The 19,733-nt window shown below is 36.7% G+C and overlaps 1 protein-coding gene across 1 annotated transcript in view; it reads left to right on the forward strand.

Moving 5' to 3' along the window:
• Positions 1 to 19,733, forward strand: part of pclob (piccolo presynaptic cytomatrix protein b) — a 108,135-nt gene that overhangs the window by 26,984 nt on the left and 61,418 nt on the right. The window contains 1 exon segment of the mRNA XM_055155849.1: positions 18,126 to 18,815. Within this exon segment, the coding sequence (XP_055011824.1) occupies positions 18,126 to 18,815 (690 nt within the window).

Genomic DNA, 19,733 nt, shown 5'->3' on the forward strand with positions numbered 1-19,733 from the left:
AATATCTCTCTAATTACTGAGTCTATTCACATGAAACAAAAACGTTCAAAGTCTTCTCTGTCAGTATAAATAAATCATGGTTTATCTATCTTTTCACTATAGCTTCAGAAAGTGGTGCCATTATTCAACCCCGAAGACATGATTGTCTGCAGCTGACAGGACTTTCAAACATAAAATTAATATGACAACTTTCTGGAACCAATCCCAAATAATTAATGTTGAGGTTCAGCATTTGTGGATCATAATTTTGGGTAGTTCTTCAGAAAATAGTCATTATCCAAGTTACACAGACCCCATGTCCTCCATCTGAAATTTAGTAGAGATAGATCAAAATATCAGGCCAATATTTGCACTCTTAATGAAAGGGCTTTTGGCCTTAACTCTCCAGCAGAGGCAGATATTTAGCAGCCTAAATATGTTTGAAAAATGCTTTATTTGAACACTTTAGTCTAAAGAGGGTACTGCAAAAATGTGACTACACTGCTCTCTACACAGTTTGTACTAAAACATGGTTATCGATGAGTTCATACTAATTCTAAGTACACAATTTGTGGAAAACTACAAAATTTAGCCCTACATTTTAACATAAAAATATCAGCAGAATTTATCAGCCCTTGCTTCCTCTAGATTCTTAACAATCGTCATCAGCATTGGCCATGAACAAAAACGCATATCCGTCGATCTCTAAAATTTAGACATCATAAAATTCTAGGCATAAATATTAAACATAAACCAGGTCAATATATCTGCAGTCTGACAGTTAGACATCAAATTCCACCACAGCTTTCTGACCAGTCCTGCTTTTCCAATTCTAAAGCATTCTAGAATATTGTTATTTCTCCGAACCCAGCCAATAAGCAAGCATAAGAGGTGAAGTGGATGTAGCCAGTCACAACATCACAGTACATTATCAGTAGACATTTCCTTTGAGGCCATCTGCTCTTTCACAGATCAGTGGCGCCGGGCAATTTAGCAGTCTCACATTTATTATACGCGGGAGGTAGCAGCACTCCTACCAACAGCACATTTGTTCACTCTCCATTCTCTCTGAAATGCCATAGTTTAGTTGGCCATGAAATAACCCGACCTGTGTGCAAAATCAATAGTTCGCGTGGGGGTCTGTGTGCCTTATCTTTATTGCTGCAGGGTATTTTCCGCTTTGCAAGATATATGAATATGTTTGGAATGAGATTTTTTTTTGTTTTATTTATATTTAGAGATCAACTGATATGGGTTTCTTTCATGGCCGATATTGACTGTTTAAAACACAGAGTGACCTACGGACGATAAACTCTGTTTAAATATTTTTTGACTGATATGTAAGGTCGATTTAGATTATTTCCCCCAAATTATATCATTTAAATTTACTACAAACTCACCCACAGCCCTTTTTGACCACAAACCTTTAAGAGCTGTGTAATCTCATTTAGTGCAGCTATCTCTTTATTTTTTATCTTTATATTATAAATAGGGATGAACCGATGCTGATACTGCGCGAATACTGTAATACTGACTGGATCGGGTATCATTTCTATGATATGAGTTCAGTTGATATCCTGGTTGGACCTTTACTTGGATGTAGTAAAAAATATCTAATAATGTCTGAACTTTTATTCATACAAAACTGCTCACTAGTGATTTAAAGTATAAACAGCATAGAACAATTGGATCTCAAGTGTAGTAATTTAACAGTGTTTTAAAGAAATATTTCATCATTTTCCGTCCCTGCACTGATATCGGTTAATATCGTATATTGGCAGATAAAAGTATTCAATTAAAGTATTGATATTGGTATTGGAACAGAAAGACCTGGATTGGTGCATCCATAATTATAATTCTTAATATAAAGCTTTGTGTATTTTCTTTGGCAGCAAATTGACCAAAACAAAATATTGGCCTATGCTGAAGATTTAAGGCCAATAAGCCCAAATATTGACCCAGTATATTGGCCAAGAGATATATTGGTCTATCTCTATTTGTATCCTGCAACTGCTTAATAGTTATTGCTGTTTTCAGATGTTATCATAACATTCTACAGGGCTGTTGTGTTTCAGGTTGTAATGGAGGTAGGGCTGTGCTATTAGTCACATTTTAATCAAATCTAGATTGCTTTGTATTGTCAATGATCGGTCAATATGTTGTCAGGAAAAGCAATACATGGAGGAATACACTGGATTATTGATCTGTGGTGAATGGTACTGATTAAAAATCTGGTTTGTTTATGGTTAAGGTACACTTTACTGTCCCAGAGGGAAACTTGCTCTCTGTATTTGACCCGTCCTTCAGTGTTGCTGGGAAAACCTGTCAGGAGCAGTTGGCCCTGTCAGGGACCCACCTCCATGATTTTGTTGGTAGGCTAATGTTGACACATTAAGATAACAAGGCTGGGTAATTTATTATTATTATTATTTTCAGTTGGGGGTCCGTCTGCTGCTTGTTTCTATGGAGATGTCATTGCTATGCTTGGAATGTTCCACAGTATGACATTAAACAGCTCTTCTTTACATTTAGTTGATTCCAGGTGTTTTTTATATATAAAAGTGATTCACAAGATCTGACCTGTAACATTACCTGGTTTGGTCTCCATGAAGCTGGAAAGTTTTGTCATACTGTGAAACATTCCAGACAACATTCCACTGGATTAGTTTATTCTCTATTCACTCTTGATTTAGACCCTGTTTACACTGAAATGAATCTGCGTATCACTGTATCACCATATCACCATATCGGACACAATCTGCATCCACACACGTCGTTTCTGTGTCTTCATTATCTACACAGCTTTGAGCATATGTGTTTACATTTTACAGAAACTAAACTTAAAACCGCATGGCTAATTTACATAAACTGAGCGCTCAAAAAACAGCTCACTATTGTGCGCTGCTGCGGTTTAGCTTCTGTCGGACTAAAGGACACGACTCAGTGCATTATATGTGTTCATTCTGTGACAGAGAGTTGTTCTGCTGATGGTGAGTCTGTTCTGTGCTTCTATCGCTTTGGAGATGATTCATGTGAAACTTTTCAGAGATTATACATCTGCAGGTCATACGCATAGACCAGCATATATATGAATATATGCTAGCCTCTTAGCGTTTTGGCGGTGAATTAGCTACTTTGCAGTGCATAGACCTTCATCAGTGTATCAGCGTTTTCAGGTATCCACACAGTGCCGGTGTGGTATAGGAATTTTGACCCTGCAGTGAGGTGACCCCGGGGTCAACATACCATATAGTGTTTTGACCCCAGGGTCAGAATCCTAATATGGTATGTTGACCCCCCCATAGAATATTGGCCCCCCTATGAAAATCTATATTTTATTAATAAAGAACTTGAATTCTATTGAAAATCTTTGAATATTAATACTATATGTGCAAATTAAAACATACTGACATATTTAAAAGTGTTTTTTGAAGAACTCGGATGCATTTTTTATGTCGATTATAACTTTTGAATGTTAAAAATTACTTAGTTGTTTAAACACATATTTTACTGAAAGTGAGATAAGTAGTTATTAATTAGTTAGGTAATCAAAGTGATGTATAGTGATTTGGAATCTTGTTAAAATAGACAGGGCTGATCAATTGAGTAGTTAAATAGTGGATACCTATGGCTATAGTAATCTGACCCCCCAATATGTTAATTATAGTTATTATAATGTAAAGTAAGAAGAAATGTTAGTTGAATATTGACAGTGATCAATTATATATAAAGGAGGTCAAAACCCTATGACTATAGTAATCTGATACCCCAGTATGTTTATTATAACACTACATTACTAAATTTAAGGTCATTACCCTTACAAACCATTGCCTAAATTGACATAATGATTAAAGATTATCTGAACATAGCAAACTAAAAACCATAACAATGTAAAATACAATATAAAAAGTGACAAGATTGCTATGTATATGCAATGTTAACAATACATTACATTTGCACAAAATACTAAGTCGTTATCCATCAAAACATTCCTTAAAATACCTTAAAAGATAGTGAATATGTAGCAATATATAATAAAAGTAAATTGCACGAGAAAAAATGATCATATAAGTAACTACTAAAGAAAAAAGTAAGGGGAGTCAAAATCCTATGGGGGGTTACTTTACTATAGCGGTATGTTGACCCCGGGGTCAATATAGTATGGGAGTCAAAATTCTATCTCACACCGGATCAGATCCGTACTCAGATGAATTTGTGGGAGCTGGCACCAGATTGTTCCGTTTCTGGAGCCGTTTTCAATCGGATTAGTGTGGATGAAAACGATTTGAATACATACTAGTGTGGACGGGGACTTAGTCTTGTCTAGAGCCGCTCCTACAGGTCACTCCTTGTTCATTCATTGATCATTTGTTGCATAACACACAGGCCTGTTCCCTTCGCTTTGACCTTTCACTGTCCCAGAGGGAGACCCAGGCATCATGTGGCTGTGTTACTATCAGTCTGACACCCTCTCAGATATGGGCCATTACAATAATTGGCTCTCCTCGTGTGGTGTAAACATGCTGGAGATAAGAGCAGAGGGAATCCTGTCTGTGTGAAGGACAGCAGCTGGCAGTACTTTGTGTGTACTGCATAGAACAACAGAGAGAGACTTCTAGGCCCCATTCTAAACAAAAACAACTCAGCTTTTTAGTAATGTTCATTGAAGAGTTGGCTGGAGTTATGTTTTGTCAAAAGGCTTTGTGCTTTTGAGGTCATTAAAGTGCCTATGACAGGTTAGATTATTAATTTTACTAAAACACAGTTAAGTATATAAGTATATGAGATTAGTGCAAAAACATCTGGCAACTTTTTTAGGTTGAAAATTGAAGTTCCAGGTTCGAAATCATGACATCACACTAAGGAATTCTCTAACTGTTCCCTACCAAAACTACTTACACAGAAATTATTATCTGACAAATACACATATAAGACAACACTTTTATTTTGTTGAAATACTTTTTCAAGTAAAGAAAAAATGTGTTTCTTACGTGTAAATTGTGTTGAATTTTTGGACAGAATTTTCCCTAGTGTGATGTCGTCAGTATGTTTGAACTCTCCTTCCCGGAGTTTTCAACATATTTTTCAACTCTACTTTGCAAATTGCTTCTTCATTTGTGTAAAGCTATAATTTGTATTTACAGTAGTTATAATACCACCAAATAAGTCCAAATTTGAGAATCATAAAAATCTGCCATACACACTTAAAAGAGGGGTGCTTTCTACCTTAATGTTCTTCCCTCATTAAACACATGGTTGAAGAGATTTTTAGATGTCATCCATGAATGTTTGATTAATCTTGCAATCTCTCCCTGGCACTATTCAAACCATCCTTATGGTTAGCAGCAAGATCCTGTAAATGACTCAGCCCACAAGCCTACGTCACCCATGCTCCCAAGTGACATTTTTCCATAAATATACAGAAGCAGGAGACAAAAAAATGCACTTTAACTTGACAAACCTAATTTGATATTTAGTAGTTTCATTACTGCATGCTGATTGGGTTGTAATTGTGTTGTGAAAGGGGAGAGAGGGGGTAAATGGAGCGTCAAAAATGGAACTGAAACTAATTCAACATTATAATACATTGTTTTGGGCAAATATATAATTTTGAAAACAATCAAAGGTAACTTGGTGATCTAATTGCCATGCGGTGGCAATTAATACCCCAATTATCGGAATAGCCCCTCTTAAAGCATTAAATCCTAATTAATCCTAATCCTGCTCCTCCATGTTTTTAAAGTTCTTGCATGTGCACTATACTCAATCTGATCAAGACATGATGAATTTGTTAGCAATATTACTTGGTGCAAACCTTTTGCTTGAAGAGAGGGATGTGAGAGGGAGATGAGAGGGAGTTTCAGAGGACATCACACCATTCTTTAGCCCAGTAATATTTAATACAGATGGGGGCAGCTAAAATGAATATTGCAATAGTTGTAATAGTCTAGTCAGTAACAGAAATGATCAGGTTCAGCATTTGTGAATTGTGAGTAAGACATGATCACATTTTATCATCTGAAAACCTCCAATAACCTTTACTCATACTTACAGGTGCCGCAAGCTTTCCCCAACCAAAGGAAATACATCATGGCAGTACTGTAAATGTGTATAAGTTTAAGTAGAACAGAGTAGAAAAGTTATTCTCTCAAATATAAATGAACTGAAAAGATGGTTTCTTCAGCATGAGTGCCGGGAGCGTAGTTTTCCTTGGTTCACTTCTGCTTCAGCTGATCTTATCAAAGGCCCGAGTGGCTGTTGTCTTGTATCTAGGACACTGGCGATCTGAGCTCTGCCAGGCAATTACACTTCAACACTTTGTGCTATTTTTACCTGCTCCTGGTAAACTTTTCATACATCTTCATTAGGCACATTGTCACTTTGCTTATTATACATTGACTGGGTGATAAACAGTATTTTGGCTCAATAATGATCCTTTATACAATCCTGTTTGGTAGCCAGTGGCCTGTGCATACTGTAAGCACAGTGACTGTGCATACAGTATGCACAGTCATTTCATAGAAGAATCTTAAAGGTGCATTGTGTAACTTTTATGATGAAGGGTCCGTCAAATGCTTTTCTCCATGTAGATGTTATTGCTTTGTCTGGAAAGTTTTACAATATGGTATTAAACCTTTCTTCATGGAGACCAAACCAGAGTTACAGCAAATTACCAGTCAGATCTGTGGAGAGGCAACCCCGCTCACAGTCAGAATGCCTATTTTTCTATGTATTTTTGAGCTATAAAGCCACCTGTAATTGACATTAAACAGCTCTACCTTACATTTATTCATACTGTGGAATAATTATTTATAATATATTTATAACACTTATAAAATAAAATCATATTAAAAAAAAGATATGTATATATTTATAAATATATGTTTTATATAAAAACACATTGTTTCTGTGAGTGGGGCATCTGTCCACAGACCTTGACCTGGTAGAGAAACATACTTTCCTCCATAGAGATAGACGAGTTTAAAATCACTGTGGAACATTCACGGCAAAGCAATATTCATATCTCCATGGAGAAAAGTATCTGGCAGGTTATCCACCAGAAAGTGTAAAACTGCTCTGGGTGGGTGATTTTGACCCAAAATTGCTATCTTATGGCAGGTTGTGCCATGTTTTGTTTATATATTTACACCAACAGCACTTCAGGGAAACCTGTGTCAGTATTTCCCATATTTTTCAGTGCCCTATATAGTTACTTAGTTTACAGTAATACAAAGTACAAAGTACATCAGAGTTTGGTTTTGTGATTTTACGAGATCATTTTTACTATACTCTTATTCTCTTTTAAGGGCACACTTCATTGTGACTGGTTTAACTCTCCTGTCACTCATTTGCTGCATCACAATAAATCTTTCTAGTAGATAGTTTGCCACAGGGTCATCTCATCGTTTTTTTATTGTTATATTATCCATCTGTAGTAGAGCCAGAGCAGTGGTAAAGGCTAGACTAGAACATAAATCATGCGCATAGCCTCATATGACCCTGGTTGTTTGTATAGCATTCTATTTTTGGAACCAATGCTAATTCATGTTGCCTGTGAGCACATGTTTGTTCCTCATTGTCATTGCAGCCGTGTTCTTCTTTGTGTTGTCACAATAGCACATTTTCAAACCCGATTTCGATACCAAGGAAAAGAATAATTATAATAACTAAATAACACAATAGAATGTAATTTTTAACATTGAATCACTGTACTTTCTTTTATATTCCCATGTGGTCTTATATCTCTGTAATCCCTCAGTTGTCAGGGTAGGTTCCACAGTGGTCCATGAGCATATATTGGTCTATGTGGTCTTATAATTTTTCTGATACAACCTGAGATCATTCTAAAGCTGTTCAGGAAAGGTTCATTTCTGCCCCGTGAATGTGACTTTTTGACTTTTTTTTTTTTTCGATATATTATGTAGCTGTTTTTATCCCTCAAGTAACAACTGTAAATAACAGTTATGTTACAATTATGACTAATAAATTGCCTTTTTATATAAATGTATATGTCCAACCAGGATATTTGACGATAACGCTAAAGCTAAAATCTGATGCAGCATTTTTTTTAGCATCAGCGCCAATATCTCATCCCAGTATCATATTGGTGCATCCCTTCTAGTTTTGACACCAGTTGTAGTATTGATTAGTCTAATATAATCTAATTTTCTATAGTATTGACAACCCTAGTTATCACAATACATCTTTCCTGTTGGTAGTTTGCCACAGGGTCAATCCACAAATTGTTTTTATACTGTTATCACATTCACAGAGTGCAGTGGTAAAGGCTAGATTAGAACATAAATCACACGCATAGCCTCATATGACCCTGGATGTTCGTAGCATTCTATTTTTGGAGCCAGTGCTAATTCATTTGGCCTGTGAGCACACGTTTGCTCCTCATTGTCATATAGTCATGTTCTCATACAGAGGTTAGACTCACGTGAGCAGAGGCTGTGCGTCCAGTGCAGATCCAGTGTCTTTTGGTCCATACATATTTCATGCGCTGGGCTAAAATACTTGAGTCCTTTTGGTCCCAGGGTAACAGGGTGATAGCTGGAAGAAAAGCAGTGCAGTTAAATATAGTTCCACAAAATAGACCGTGAAGTTTATGTTTGCAGTAAGCTATTTGTGAAAGTAATGCTGTGTTGAAGTGTTTGTATAGTTAATCTGATGCATTAGGTAAGAAGTATATTTGAGAACTACTGAGTGTTATTATCATTATTTACTATGGACTGATGCAAAGATGCTCTGCAAGTAGAACAGCTCAATCAGTAAGCAAATGTTCCACTTGCTCTGATGCTAATAATATTGACAGATATACACGGTTTGTAATAGTTTAGACTAGGTTTGAGTTTGATTGAGTTCACCATTTTAATGTGAATGTTTTGCATGTATTTATTGCGGTACTCCTATACACATTTTCTTATTTTCCTTTTGAAAGCTTGGGTTAGATTTTAAAATGACAAATTTCATTAATGTAGTCAACATGATGCTGACAGATAGACAACAAGTAGTGAATGTGTATGTTTAGTGTGTGAAGCTAAAACGGAGAAGTTACTGAGTGTGGGAATCAGTTGAAGATTTGGTATGTTTGGTATTTCTATGAAAAAAGATATATTAAATGATTCACAAAATACATAAATACGTTGTTTCCTGGTACTTTTTTGTTGTTTTTGCATGAACTGTGCAGGTGTAGTCTTGTGAGTAGAGTATGGGTCAGATACATAAAGTACAGTATACTTAATAGTATTGAGAACACTTTTTAGTCGACTTATCAATTGACAGGACATATCTTTAGTTGACCAGGAATTTCTTTAGTTGATTACAGCACTTACAAATGAGCACTTCCTGGTTTCACTTGCTTATCCAGTAATTACAGAGATACTGATTTTAAGAATGAATATGATGTCACATATACGCATCCTGTTACATTTGTTTAGAAAGAGACAACTTCATGCTTCCCTTTAAATCACATCGTATGTCCTTACACTCTCTATGCTCATTAGAGATTAGTAGGTCAGGCTCCACACTAGTATTTTGGGAGGTTGTGATGAATGGGGAGATGTGCTCTGTGTGGGCTGCTGATAGGCAAGTATATTATCTGCTTTAGTCTGAGCCAAAAGCATTTGTGTAAAATCAATGTGGGCCTGAGTGTAGCTCCAGTATCAGCAGTGAGCAGAGCTGAGAGCAGACAGGAGGAAGTCAGTCCACATCCCACAGCCCCACGCGTCTGTCTGTGCACCAGGACAAGCACTACATAGAATACTGAACACTGGTTTTGTGCTTTTTGGCCGTGCTGAAAATGTAGATAAAGAGCACTGGCCAGTTTGATACTGTGGGGGAGATGTTCTTATTGAAATATCTAAATCTCCTTAATGAAAATCCATTCATGTTGAATACATCATTGTTTGATAGTGATTGTTTTCATAATTGGTGTTAGTGATTGTCATTAATGATTGTTAAAGGTGCATTATGTATGTAAATTTCAGGTAGAGGGTCACCTGCTTCTATTTGCCTGGACTTTCTTCTTTTTTTTATGCAAGATTTTGTTTGTTTTTTCTGGTAGAGGCTGTGCCATCTGCTTTTCTCCATCAAATGTTTTTATTTTGATTAGTTTTTTGTGTTGTCTAGAATATTCCACAGTATGGCATGATCTATCTCACATTTATTCAGTTACTGGTTAACTAAATAATACTTAATAATAATAATAATACTCACCTGCTTATTACAATGGGGATGAGTTTTAAGCCATAGCATGTATGACTTTCCAGAACATTTCAGGCAAAGCAAAGACAGAAAACAAAGTGGATCTTTATCTTCTGAAATGTAATCTGATGTAGCACATTTTTTGTTTTGTTTTTTTGGGGTTTTTTCCAAAATTTCAACCTCACTTCATTGTCATTTTGAAAACCGTTTCCCCAACACAGGATTTTGTTAACCTGGCTCTTGTCAGATTGGTATGTGTAGTTGTACACATCAATCTCAGATAACACTCACTGAAAGCGATCGGACACAAAGCACCTCCCTCTACATGTTTTTCACAAATAAAATAGTGTGTATTTCCACTAAAGTAGATTTAAGTACATCTGTCAGCATTGTTATGTTTGTTTTGGTTTGTTCTTCCACCATTTGTGTGGATGCAAGTAACAAACCTCAAAGACTGCAATTTTTGAACATACCATAATTTCCACCTCAGACAAAATAAAACAGCTAACCCAGTATCTTAGATATGTACAAACATGACTCTTGTATTAGTTTGTTGATTCATATTTCAATCTTTTCTTTTCTTTTCTTCTTCTTCTGCATTTTAATAATGTGTGCTTTGAAAAGGATCCTATTATTAAAACATAAACCTCTAATCTAATCGGAATCTCCATACCTATGACAAAAATCACAATTTGACTTTTCCCCAACGCACCCCTCCTCACCACACTACAAACTGCCCTGTCCACGCTCCTTGCACCCCTGACTTAACACCACTGTCTGCTCTCGCACCATTTTGCTGCCGTTTCCTCTGAACGCCAACGCCAACACGTCAGCGTATGTGCCGCCATGTCAGCCTCCCAATCACGCCCTCAGCAGATCTGGACTTAATGCATGCGGGAGTTGGAGTTAGCCTGATGCTGTCGTCTGTGTAATCCAGCTCACTGCTAGCTAATCTCCTCCGGCAGCCTCTCCCCTGCTCCCATAGCTCAGGCCTCTTTCAGCGTTATATACTCATGAACAGATTTAATTAGACAAAAAGACCATGGCCACTTTCCAATGGTGTCCGCTTTGATGTATTGCTCTGTGGAGACGGATGGGGGGACTGGGACTTGCGGCGGATCAAATGAGATTAAGAAATATTTGATAATTATTTATGGAGTGATTGATAGATTGGGGTGTATGGGTTTAGTCTTGCTGGACAGTAGTGAGGATGACATGCAAGCTAAAGCCCGCCACACACTGCAAGATAATTTACCCCATTTAGGCCCCCATCTGCTTCTCCCATTATGTTTGTTTCGTTTTTTGTTTTGTTTTTGAATCCACTGTCCCCCTCATGCGTGTGGTGTGTGTGATTTTGAGCTGCTCTTTCATATCGTAACCACAGAACATCACAGCGGCAACAGACAATAAAACAAAGCACCAGCAAACAGGATGACAGACACTTAGAGGTGCTGTATACAAACTCAGGAAATAGCAAAAAGAATCAGCCGACTTTATTCCTCACCTCTCGTGAAGTTATAAAGCTGAACTGCAGCGTTCTCTTCTGTATTATCCATTTGAATTTGCTCTCGGCAAATAATGACACAGTCCACAAAACAGCGCTATTAATCCAGTTTGAAGTGTTCTTTAAAAAGGAAAGGCAACAGTAGCCTCGAACGTGTGCCCGTTTATGTTAGGAGGCAAGGATCTGGGCGAAGCTGCTGTAGATTAAAAATTGCTGTGGGATAATAATAACAAAATTTTTAATTAACATCTCAACTAGAATCGCAATGCTCTGATATTTAAAAACTGTTTAGACTGAAAAATTCTGTAGTGAGTGGCAGACTCTAGAAGACTTACAATTTAAGACTATAACATACAAGAGAATTTTTTTTTCTGTCAAAAAATACATGTTTTGCCACTCATCCAAGCGTCTTCAGAAAATATCTGTTTTCACCTTCCACCTATCTCCACCCAGATGACAACATACTAAGACTTGTTTTTATATGTTCTCACTAGGGATGGGCATTCGATTAAAATTTTCTTAATCAATTGTCGGGAGAATTAACGATCAATTATTGATTAATCATTAAATTTTTATATTAAAATTATCATCATTATTATTATTACTATCTGCACTACTAATCTGCATAAATAAATTCAACTTTACAACATATAAACCATAACCACTATAGAGCCGTTTGACATTATAATGTGTTTAATGCAGCTTTGCACAACTCTCACTGAAACTAAACTTAAAGTCGCATGGTCAATTTGCATAAACTAAGTGAAGAAAAAAACAGCTCTTGTGCGCTGATACGGTCAACTTCTGTCGGACTAAAGGACACGACTCGCTACACACACCAACCTACATTCGGTTTGTCGATTAAAAATGAACGCAATCAACAAAATTCTTAATGATCAATTACTGATTAATCGACTAATCATGCCCATTCCTAGTTGTCACCAAAACTTAAAACTTGATTTTGACACTAAAGGAATGAATTTGATTTGCAATACCGACTTTGAAAACCCTCTTTCTTTAGACAATAGAATGTGGTTTTCAACAATAAATCATAGTACTTTCTTGTATATTACCACGTGGCCAGTGTTGGGGAGTAACAGATTACATGTACCGGCGTTACGTAATCAGAGTACAAATTATGAGTAACTGTATTCTGTTACAGTTACTGTTTCAGTGAGTGGTAATTTGATTACAGCTACTTTGTTGAACTAAATGGATTACATGGTGGTATTTTCCTGTTTTTACATTTCGGGCTTTGTCCCTTTTTTTTTGTTTTGTTTTTTTCCCAGTAATTCCACTCATTCCACTCATAAACCAGGTCTAAACCAGGTCCAAACCAGGTCTAAACCAGGTCTAAACCAGGTCTAAACCAGGTCTAAACCAGGTCTAAACCAGGTCTAAACCAGGTCTAAACCAGGTCCAAAACCAGGTCAAAACCAGGTCTAAACCAGGTCCAAACCAGGTCTAAACCAGGTCTAAACCAGGTCTAAACCAGGTCTAAACCAGGTCCAAACCAGGTCTAAACCAGGTCTAAACCATGTCTAAAACAGGACTAAACTAGGTCTAAAAAAGTAAACCGAATCAAGTAATCCAAAGTATTCAGATTACGTTACTCACTTTAAGTAATTTTATGGATTCCTTTACAAACTACATTCTGGGGTATGTAATCTGTAATCTGTAGGGGAATACATTTTAAAAGTAACCTTCCCAACACTGCACGTGGTTTTATACTTGTTCTGATACAGCTCAAGATCATTCTAAAGCTATGTAGGAAAGGTTCATACTTTCATAAGTTTTAATGCTTTTGACAACCCTACTGCTTGCTGCTCTGTACCACTTTCTGTACTTATTATCATTTTTTTAACCTCTCTTCACCTCTGACTGTGCCAGCAGTTAGTGCCCTTTATTGGTGATTATTATGCAATTAAAGGCTCAGTTACTTATGATTCTGAAGTATTTTGAATAAGAATATGTAAGGTCTGATTAGCAAGATGAGGTAACGTCTTGCATAAGGCAGTTCTCTGGGTCAGACACATGTGGCCACCTGGGACATAATAGACTGATATAATGTAAAATAAAGTCCACACCATACATATTAACTAATGTGTGCTGGGAATGTATTACGGTACAATCAGGGTGGAACTATGACTTAAAAGTATGGCTCAGAAACTCTGAAACTATGGTGCCAAGCAGTGTGAGTGGTAGGAAAATGCAAAACTGAAGCCAATACAGCAGTAGTCATTTAGTCGATAAATCAGTAGACTGTGTTTTTGTCCAGTATTTCTCAATCAGAGGTATGGGGTCCGCTGAGGCAATCCAAGCCCTCGCCACTCACCTTGGAAAGACTTCACATTAAAAAAAGACATGAAATTGAATAATATACATATATATGATGTGTATACAAACTGTTCTCTGAAGTACATTTTGCATCCATAAGATTCTGTCTAGTTTTGTCATAAATATAACTATTATATTTTCTTATTTTATTCTTATAAGTTAAACAGATACATGAGTTAAGTGTGTGAGAGTTTGCAGTTTTGGGAGTGACTGGGCAGTTTTTTCTGGGAATATCTGGTGCCACTGTGGAGGAGCTGTAGCAAAAACTGGTGTTGTGTCCTTAGGCAAGACACTTTGCCCACATTGCCTAGCATGAATGTGGTGTGTAAGTATTGGTATAGGAGGAGCTGATGACGCCTCACTTTTGTCAGTCTGGTTTAATGGTCCTCACTACCCCAACCTCTTCAAGTGGGAACTAGGTGGAACTATTACCAAGTTACCCAGAAAACCAACTGTTAATCCAAACTTAGTTCCATAGTGATCTTTTCGGTTTTTCAAAACATTTCAATAATATACTTAACACACTTCCATTGTACTCATCTTATTATTGTTTCAGTTATGAAGCTATTGTTCTTGCTCCTCCTTCTGCCTCTTCTGCCTTGTGCAAATGTAATCATCGGACATTAAGGCTTTCTCTGACTGGAATGATCTATTAGGGATTTGTGGGCGTTTTGACTTTAGAAGCCTCTGTGTATCACCATCCGTCATGTTCACACTGCAGACAGCCATTCAATTTCACTTTGATTAAGTTGTGACTGCAGTCGTATTTATTACAAAGCTGATCATATTTTTTCTGGAGCTGTCTGTTCTCTCTCATGCGTCAACGGTGGAGAATGGGCCTTTGTTTGTCTTCTGAAATAAATGAGTTTGGATCTGAGTGGGGAATGAGGTTCCAATATTGAGTTTAATTTGAAGTAATTTTGTTAACTAGTATGCTAGCAAACTTTTAGTCTATTCTCAGGATTTATTTTTTTGTTTTCAATTAGGGCTGTAGTCCTTTAGTTGTGTAGAGGATTAATCAGTCAGTGGTGTCTTAGACAGCCAAAATGAGCATTAGTTGATCATTCATGTTATTTAGATTATAAGGATTTGTATGGGATAACAGCAGAAAGGAGAAGTTAGTGAGTGAGTGGGTTATCTGGGTTATTTTTTTTTTCCCCATGCAGGTGTAGTCTTGAGTGCAGTTCGGGTCAGACACATAGTTATGAGTTTTGAGAGCCACTATTTTAGTTTTTTGATTCTGATGAAAGCAGAATAATCCTCATATGAGTCTTTCATTTGAGGTACTGAATTCCAGAATCCAGTTGGTTATACCTAAACCCATATTACCCATATTACACTCTATCTGATCCCTGTTATAACTTTGTTTCCTCATCACAAACATACCTGGAGTTGTTTTTTGTTTCATTCACATGTTTAACACACAAATCCTGCAGATTTAGGCTGAGTTCTTCTCTCGTACAGAAAAAACTTCCACCTTTTAATGTCATGTGCTAATACAGGAGGTGCTCCAACTGTGTTTTTAAACTCCACCTCCACCTTCACTAGAATCATTTGGATGATTTCAAACCTGGAATTGTCAATCTCTGCTTAACAAAACATAAAGTAGTTGTTAGCTTGAATACTACCCCATCATGACATCACAAGGTGGAACAGAGCAATTTGATCTTTAGAAATGTAAACAGACTAACAACAAAGGATATACTCAAACATGTCTGAATGACACAAAACACAACTCCAGGTATGTTTTTGATGAGGTAAACACAGCCTAACATGGTTTAAAGCTCTTACAGCTCACCACAGTCAATTTTGCGTAACATAGGACCTTTAAGCACATTTACTCAGATAAACTAATTAAACTCTTATTTTCGTTTTGCGAACACGCTATAATCTGCTCCTCCGCTCACAGCCCCAGCCCTGCTCTCCCTGCGCTCCCTTGTCTCCTCCGCAGAGCCAAGCGCATTGCCGTGCTTTAGACTGCTGCTTACCACCACTCAGCTCCTGTTCTGTGCCTTTCCTCCGCCTTAATGGGGCTTTGGTGTCAGGCGGCGTACAGTGCGGCGGATTACATTTAAAACTATTAGCCATGCCTGTAGAATATGATTAGCCCATATGCAAGGTAAGCACTTTGATGGGAGGTGGAAAGCTATAGTGCTGACAAATGATAGGTATAGCTAGGAGCTTGTACTTCTGATTTGTTGACTTACTTGTGTGTTCATAGTAAAATATTACCTTTTGAATTGCATGGCATTAAGAGGTAATATGCATGGCTTTATGCATATAGCACATTTCTATTCAAATTACTGTACACTGCATTTTTAATTTATGACTAAATCCCACTCTGAGAGCTTATATGTTATGTTGCAGATGGGGCTGCAACTAATAATTATTTTAGTAGCCAACTAGGGCTGCACGATATTTGGAAGATAATTACAATCAGATTTGTGACATATTTTTAAAATGCTGCTTTCTATTTGCACATTGTAAACAACATTAACATTTGAAAGAAGACTGAAAAATGAACTGACAAGAATCCTATCCATTTCAGAGCATGTTAGTAGAGGTAAACAAACATTTTTCAATATAAAGACATGATATTTTGTTAATTGCAGAGGATATTTTATTAAGTAGTTGCAGCTTTAGTGATTTGATAATTGCAACAACTGAAATTGAAAATTCAATTTGATTAATCTACAAGTCAAACTATTATTTCTATTGTAAACTGAGACTTTTAAAATGCATTATCAAACAAATAATAGTTGAACTATGGTGAATAAATCGTAATCTAGTCTTAAGGAAATAAATACTGTTTTCAGTCTCTGCTGTTATCGTTTGATATTGGGTATCAGCAAATAATTAAAGCTATAGTATAAGAATCGGTACCGGAATTGAAAAAGCTCGATCGATGCATCAGTACTATAGTCTAGATAACTAACGATAATCAAAATACAGTTATGATTCTACTAGTCACGATATGTCGATTAATCATTGCAGCTCTAGTTGCAGTGTTTTCTATAGTGAAGTTAGTGCAGATTTCTCGCTGTCTTCCTGAAATGCAGTTCTATATTTCTTGTGCAATGTCCATATGCCTTCTAGGACACACATATATCATGAAAACATTATAAATATTTAAGATATTGAGCAAGGTGCAAAGGTTGCATCAATAAGGAGCTTTGAATAATTAAATGTATCCACCTGATTTTAATCCATAGTCATTGTATTTTTATTATCAGGAAACAGAGTGCACCTAGTCATTTTAAGTTTGCAGTAGCTCAAGTTGCCTATTATTATTTTAATTAAATATACAGTGTTCTCATTATTATTCTTAGTTTGATGCATCTGGTCAAACATAGTCTTTTCAGAATTCATCTTATTAATTCAGCTACTACAGATGTTTACGGACCAACTTTTGTCTCTAAATACACTGAAAACTGATTTAGTGGTACTTGTTTCATATCTTGAAATGATACAGCCATTTGATCACACATTATCACACTATTTTTGTTTCAGTATGCAGATGGACCCTGACTATATATAATGAAAAATATGGCTTTTGAGCTGTGGATATTGTAAAAGTATAGCTAAAACACTTTTGATGTTGCCTAGGAAGGAGAAGGTGAAACTGAGGATTCTGATGCTTCTGCGGCTGCTGTAGAGAGGGATCACGAGAGGGCTCAAACCTACACCTGAGTAAATGGAAATGTAGGGGAGCCAGAGTGCATTGATTTGAGAGAGATAGATAGACAGAAGTGGCAAATTGTGATGACAGGGACATAGGCAGGTTACATGAGGTAGAAATAATACATTATATGATAAACATACAGTCTTCCTTAATTTTCCATCCACCCTAAATATTTAGCATAGTCAAATATTAAAGGCAAAACATATATTTATGCTTTCTGAATTTCATCATCTAAGTTGGCATATATACATTTTAAACAAGTTAGTTCCACATCTCAAACTTAGATATTTCGTAATGTATATTTTGGTATATTGTCTGCTGTGTGATTGTGTGTCATTGGATTTTTAATTTTTTTTTTATTTTGTACTTGTACACTTAAATTTGAACCTTATTTTTTTCTGTATTGTTTTGCAGAAGGAATGGCTGTGCTTGAACTGCCAGACTCAGAGGGCCTTGTCAGGAGAGCTTGGAGCTCCAGGGAAAATGTCTCAACCGGCACCTCCATCAGTCAAGACAGAAACCCAGGCTGTATCACCAAGCAAAAAAGAAGAACCTACGCCAACAGATACAAAGCCTGCACCACCACCTGTCAAAGCCAAGCCCGAAACTGCACCCAAACCACAAACCCCACCTTTGCCCACCAAGATGGAAAAAGAGGTTACGAAGCCTACTCAGGTGTCTGATAAACTTCCAGATGGTAAGCCTGTCCCTCCAGCAAAACCCACCTATGTTACACCTGAAAAGAAGCCAGTTGAAGTTCCCAAAGCAGTGGCAATGGAAGCTAAAAAAGAACCAGAGAAACCCAAAGTGTCTGAACCAACTGACAAACCAAAAGTGGAGGTACCGGCTGCACCCGCTCCCGTCCCACCCACCAAGGCAACCGTGGCACCCATCTCCAGTGTTCCGAAGTCTGAAGTGGCAGAAGTGGTGCCCGTGGCTCAGAAAAAGCCTTCGGAGGTGATAACACTGGCGAAGGATACAAAAGCTGTCAAAGAAGAAGAAAAGATGCAAGAACCACAACCTGAAAAGAAAGTGGAACCTGTCTCAGTAGATGACAGCAAGACCAAGGTTGCTGATGTGGTCACTAAAGCTGCTGCAGTTACGGTTAGAGTCTTTATACAGAGCATATTTTTTGAATATGGATTTCCACATGGGTTTTGTTTTCTTTGGGAACACTGTATTTTAAATAGGTGTGGTCTGATATGGATTTTATTGATATATCTGATATCCAATATTTAACTTGCTGATGTGCCTGATAACTAATATTTGTTGATAAGATATTAAGATTAAGATTTTCTTTTGGAAAAATAATACCTTTATTTAATTTACGTATCTGTAATATACAATAGTATATAATAATATATTGTTTAAACATGCAGGCATATTTTAGCTCTATGTTTCTTCTATTTCCATTTTCCTCAAGGATCTGTTCAAAAAGACTAATCTAATGAACTGGAGATGAATTTGGAATGATAAATGGGCACCCAGAGACTGGGGCCGTGCTGAAAAATACCGGTGCCAAATTCTCAATATTGGACCGATACCAATATCTGGACAAACCCTCTGATATACCACCAATATCATCAATAAACCATCCCCAGTTTTAGATTTTGAAGTAGAAATGATAATGACAGTTAACTAAGTATTTTTTCCAGGCTATATCAGTGAATATTAAAACTGACTATGATCAAAGGAGAAGTAGATGACTTAATACTGTGTAATATACATTAGTTTTGGCCCATGCATGCAAAAACAGATACTGATAAAAAAATAATAATAATTTTAAACTTCGACTCATCCATAATGTTGTTAATCTGTTTTTTGGGTTTGTTTTTTTTTTTTGCAATTTTGCACTTGTGGTGAATAGCTACTCATAAACCAAGTACAAAACATGACATGAATAGTATTGTTTATAACTTGTTGCCAGTAAGTTTTTTCAATTTGACAAATGACATTACTAATTGGGCATAGTGAACTGCCTTCAATTCTTAATACTTTTTCTTTATGTAGTAACTATGTATC

Source organism: Boleophthalmus pectinirostris, unplaced genomic scaffold, assembly GCF_026225935.1.
Source record: "Boleophthalmus pectinirostris isolate CB_2022bp ecotype Guang Dong unplaced genomic scaffold, ASM2622593v1 HiC_scaffold_2, whole genome shotgun sequence".
Taxonomy (NCBI): domain Eukaryota; kingdom Metazoa; phylum Chordata; class Actinopteri; order Gobiiformes; family Gobiidae; genus Boleophthalmus; species Boleophthalmus pectinirostris.